The 6011-nt window shown below is 40.7% G+C and overlaps 1 protein-coding gene across 1 annotated transcript; it reads right to left on the bottom strand.

The window, feature by feature from the left end:
• Positions 1-370: 370 nt before the first annotated feature.
• LOC308286186 (complement C1q-like protein 2) lies at positions 371-5537 on the bottom strand (the record flags this gene model as incomplete). The annotated part of the gene is made up of 4 exons (XM_080727147.1): positions 371-704; positions 1792-1920; positions 3503-3700; positions 5402-5537. 4 exons carry the CDS (start codon positions 5535-5537, stop codon positions 400-402), a joined length of 768 nt encoding a protein of 255 aa, XP_080583273.1. The 3' UTR covers positions 371-399.
• Between the last annotated feature and the right edge of the window lie 474 nt (positions 5538-6011).

The following is a 6011-nucleotide window of genomic DNA, read 5'->3' as shown; positions in this document are numbered from 1 at the left end:
ATTTTGCAATTATTTTATAATTATTTTATTACCATTATTTTAGCGGCACATAATATTCTCTCCTCTTCATTTCCAATAGAAATATTGTACTTTTGATATTTCTAAGAAGGGACTCTTGGGACCCAAACTTACAAAAAATACGATTAATTATTATTAATTAATTCAACTATAGTGAAAATAGCGATCTACATGCTCACAAGTGTTGTGAGTTTGTAGATCTGCTTTTTTTCACAACCACACATTCGTTTTTGTAATCTGAACATTTCAGAGTGTATTGTTATTATAATCATTTTTTGTTTTATTCTTGGGAAATGTTCTGAATTTCAACAGAACAATGCAATGATAAAAGAAAAAATACTGTAGAGTAATTGAATAGTTGAGTATTGCTTGAGTTTATCCTTACAGAGTGTAGAGCAGAAACCCAGAGAATGTGTTCTGGTTGTTGTTATCGTCATAGAGCCTGTTTGTGTTCTCAGCATCACTATCAGGTAAACGCATGTCAACTGTGTCTCCTCGCTCCAGCTCCAACACCATGCCATTAGATACATATTCATACTGATTGTCAGGATTAGTATTGTATCCACAGTTAAACATGAGACTCTGTCCATTCTTATACAGCCTGATGCACACATAGTGTGATGGTTTACTCTGAGCCGCTGTAAACCTGAAGAAGTAGACTCCTTTGACTGGTGATGAGAAGATGCCTATGAGAGGACACGTGTGTACACACACACACACACACACACACACACACACACACACACACACACACACACACACACACACACACACACACACACACACACACACACACACACACACACACACACACACACACACACACACACACACACACAACTATTAGTACAGGTATGTGAATAATTGTCCTACCATAATTAGTCCATGGGCCAGACGAGTTGTCGGTATCAAAAAGGTGGCAAAGGTTACCATGCATTTTATAAAAGCTCTATATCTGTAGATTATATTTTGGTATGATAACCCTTTCTTAGACACAGCTAAATTGGTGTTATCAGCCGCTAGAGTTGGTGTCCCATTAACTTTACATTACAGGAAAAAAAAAGCAAAAAATTAATCTGCTTTAAGTAGCATAAGAGGGGTCAAACTAGGGGGTTTTCATGATGCTGAATCCATTGCAAGCATCTGTTTTGCACGAAAAACATTCCTGGGGCTAAAACAGCCCCCACAAAAGTGTGAAAAGTGATGACTCATCACTTTTCATCACTAAACCATAGTCTTGTGGGACAGTTTTTAGCCCAAGGAAAGTTTTTTGTGCAAAACAGATGCTTGCAATGGATTCAGCATCATGAAAACACCCTAGTTTGACCCCTCATATGCTACTTAAAGCAGATTAATTTTTAGCTTTTTTTTCCTGTAATGTAAAGTTAATGGGACACCAACTCTAGAGGCTGATAACACCAATTTAGCTGTGTCTAAGAAAGGGTTATCATACCAAAATATAATCTACAGATATAGAGCTTTTCAAAAATGCATGGTAACCTTTGCCACCTTTTTGATACCGACAACTCGTCTGGCCCATGGACTAAATTGTGGACAAGAACATGATGGTTTCAACCACAATGTCATTCTTAGCTTAGATAGATACCGGTATGTTGATATGTTGTAGCAGATGAGTTTCACTGGACACACAGATGGACAGTAGTCCACATTTCAATGTGTCTGATGATACATACAGTATGTAAATTGTGTAATAATTAGTTGAAGAGAGATAATTGACTGTGTAAGTGAATTAACCTGGTAATCCCCATTTACCTGTAGATGGATTGTATGCGTTGCCGATGTTAGTGTGGACTTGCTTGTAGACCAGAGTGGTTGAAGAAGTAAAGTATGGTCCAATCCACCCTTCACCCAGACCAGCAGAGAAGGCCACCTTTGGTTTGTCTGTCAACACAGGAGCATTAACAACACATTTGTTAGAAAAGCTCATTTTATACTGTTAAACCAATCAAATGTATTAAAACACACACACACACACACACACACACACACACACACACACACACACACACACACACTGAATTGAATTTCAAACGTTTCTTTTAATGTGTTACTAGATAGGCCTATATAGGGTTTTTAAAGTGGGTGACAGGGCACCCTGGGGTGCCGTGAGGGCAGTGCAGGGTTTGCCACAAGATAATTTGATTACATTTGTTTGTATCATTTTAAGTACATTAAGTTATTTTCAGTTCTAACCAACATGGCAATTATCTGCTATTGTTTCCCCTTATATGGAGGTGACTTATTTGACTATACAACGCAATTCTGATTTACTCAATTAAACACAAAGCTGGGAGTGAAAATTATGAATATAATGTTAGGGGTGCCTCGGAGGAAAGAAATATTTATAGGGGTGCCCTGAGCCAAAAGGTTTGGGAACCCCTGTACTAGACACCTTTACAAACACAGTGGTGAAGAAATGTATTGGTAAGGAATATATTCACAGATTGTAATAACATCCCCTGACTAAACACACCAAATGAATGGGACACAAAAAGGCCAAAGGCTTGTTTCCATTGTGATCCATTAAACATTCAACGCTCAAACAACTGGACAATACAGTGCAACAAAAGCCTAGTCTCTTCTCCCTTCCCTGAAACACCCTGGACAACAAGACTCTTCTCCCTTCCCTGAAACACCCTGGACAACAAGACTCTTCTCCCTTCCCTAAAACACCCTGGACGACGCTCCACACGTCCTACTCTCCACATGTCTTGGACTCTTCTTCCTTCCCTAAAATGTCTTAGACTCTTCTTTCTTCCCTAAAACACCCTGGACAACAAGACTCTTCTCCCTTCCCTAAAACACCCTGGACGAAGCTCCACGCGTCCCAGACTCTTCTCCCTTCCCTAAAACACCCTAAAACACCCTGGACGAAGCTCCACGCGTCCCAGACTCTTCTCCCTTCCCTAAAACACCCTGGACGACGCTCCACGCGTCCCAGACTCTTCTCCCTTCCTAAAACACCCTAGACAACGCTCCACGCGTCCCAGACTCTTCTCCCTTCCCTAAAACACCCTGGACGAAGCTCCACGCGTCCCAGACTCTTCTCCCTTCCCTAAAACACCCTGGACGACGCTCCACACGTCCCAGACTCTTCTCCCTTCCCTAAAACACCCTGGACGACGCTCCACGCGTCCCAGACTCTTCTCCCTTCCTAAAACACCCTAGACGACGCTCCACGCGTCCCAGACTCTTCTCCCTTCCCTAAAACACCCTGGACGAAGCTCCACGCGTCCCAGACTCTTCTCCCTTCCCTAAAACACCCTGGACGACGCTCCACACGTCCCAGACTCTTCTCCCTTCCTTAAAACACCCTGGACAACAAGACTCTTCTCCCTTCCCTAAAACACCCTGGACAACGCTCCACATGTTCTTTCTATATATATATATATATATATATATATATATATATATATATATATATATATATATATATACACTGAAATTCATGTGTTCTAATTACCTTCACTTCCTTTCAGTCTGTTTTCAAGGAGTTGGATATGGTGATTGCTGCTTTGCAGTCTGGTTTCTAGGAGTTGGACCAGGTGGTCACTGCTGCGTAGTCTGGTTTCTAGGAGTTGGACCTGGTGGTCGCTGCTGCGCTGTCCGTTTTTGAGGATGTCCACCTGGGTCTCGCTGGCACTGAGCTTGGCAGACATTTCTGAAAAATATAACAGAGAAAACAAGACAGGTTTCAGCCAGGTCAGGTATGTTATTGTGGCCTCCTGGTGGCCACCCCATGCCTTTCGGCCTGGCGGAGACAATTAGAGTTCTGCTATAGTGGTAAAAACATTTAGCTTTTTGTCATGTCTCTTGTTATTGAACACCTTTACATCTATGTGTTGGTTGAAAAATATTGAACCAATTAAATGTATTAAAAAGCCCTTCTGACAAAACTAGCTGACTTCATAGGATCCTCAGTCCAGGGGCGTCACAAGGGGGGGGGGGGGGGGGGGGGGGGGGGGGAGTTGTTGGACTGAGTTACTAGGGCCCAAGGTAGAGGGGCCTTAATTATTTTATATACTTTAGCGGCACTGAGTGCAAATGTGTGCAAATCTTTGAATATACACTGTTAAGCAAACATTTGTAACTACATTTTTGTTTCTTCATTTAGGAGACATTAATAGAATCAGGTCAAGAATATTCAAAGACAAATGTTCACGATTAAACAAAAATAGCAGATCTACAAGCTCGCAGAAAGTATACTCATCATGCACAATGTCCCATTTCACAAGTTTTCATATATATATATATATATATATATATATATATATATATATATATATATATACTGTATATTGGATTTGACCGATTTTTTATGGCCAAGACCGGAAAATAAAATTCCTCCCGGACATTCTGACCGATTGAAAAACCAATGGTCATTTATATATATATATATATATATATATATATATATATATATATATGTATGTGTGTGTGTGTGTGTGTGTGTGTGTGTGTGTGTTTGCTGCCTTAATAGTTCACCCCCAAAATGACTTTTTTTCTATTGATTACTCAAGCCATGGAGACTAGAGTTCAATAATATTTTTTGTATTTGTCGCATTCATAAGACAAAACATTTATTATAGTCAATTTACCCCCATTGATTCCGGATGGGGACACAAATGCATTTGGGTCCCCATCCGGAATCAATGGGGGTACATTTATTGTTGTCAAATTATTATCTTAGGAATGCGACAAAAACTCAAAATTATTATTGAACTCAAGTCTCCATGGCATAAGTAAATAATCAATAGGAAAAAAAGTCATTTTGGGGGTGAACTACTCCTTTAAGCTCATCTGTGTGGTTGAGTCTGGTGTCTCTCATCTTCCTCTTGACAACACAACACAGATGGGGTTTCAGGTCAAGCCAGTTTGCTGGTCAGTTAAACCCAGTAATACATGGTCAGTACACCAGTTACTAGTAGTTTTGGCTCTGTGGGCAGGAGCCAAGTGCTTCTGGCTAAAGGAAATCATCATCTCCATTAAGCTTGTCAACCTACCGAAGCCAAATTGCTCTAATCCCCTGGTAGATGTGGCTGCGTTGACTCTGAACTTGATAAAACATAAAGAAAAGAATCTCAAATAGCTGATCTACATCAACAGGTTGTGAGCTTGTAGTTCAGCTATTAAATATATATATATATATATATATATATATATATATATATATATACACACATATATGGACGAAAATAGAGCCCATTGTGTCAATACATATTTAGCTACTTGTACGCATGGAAATCAAAATCGCTAAAACAATAGAAAGCAGAAAAGAAAAAAAAAATCAACAACACTCATCTTTTCTTTTCTCTAATTACAATCTAAAATCAAAACAAAGTAGTCCTCTCAGTGTCCTAACCTGCATCTCGTCCTTCCAGGTTGCTCAGCCTCTCCTCCATGCTGTTCTTCATCTGTTGGAGCAGATCGTTGACCTCCCAGCGGAGGTCATCGGCCCCAACCAGACAGACCAGGAGCAGCAGCAGAACAGTCTTCATGGTGAAGTCCAGATTGTGAACAGAACACGCTCAGCACCCTGTATTTATTTACTGGATGTTGGTTCCTTCAGGGGGGAGTGACAGATGTATTCCTGTTTCTCATTGGATGGAGGCGTGGAGGTCCTCCTCCTTAATAATTCTTTGGGAAAATGAAAAAAATAAATAAATAAAAAAGATCATTTGGGCATGCTGTGAGCAGGAACCACATCTCGGAACGGCATAGCCGTGGAGCGAGTGGTTCTGAAAGGAGCTAACTGCAGGCTCAGAGCTGAACACACACACACACGCACGCACGCACGCACGCACGCACGCACGCAGGTCCTTGAGTTTATCATTTGATGTATTGATGTTTATGTACTGATGAATACCTTATTGTAAGTCGCTCTGGATTAAGAGCGTCTGCTAAATGCCTGAATTGTTGTGTCCAGTCTGGTGGGGACGATGGTGTTAAAAGCCGAGCTGTAATCCACAAAG

This window comes from Nannobrachium achirus, assembly GCF_963921795.1.
Source record: "Nannobrachium achirus genome assembly, chromosome: 5".
Classification (NCBI taxonomy): Eukaryota; Metazoa; Chordata; class Actinopteri; order Myctophiformes; family Myctophidae; genus Nannobrachium; species Nannobrachium achirus.
Note: the sequence above shows the minus strand (reverse complement) of the source record. Positions and strands in the feature narration are given on the sequence as shown.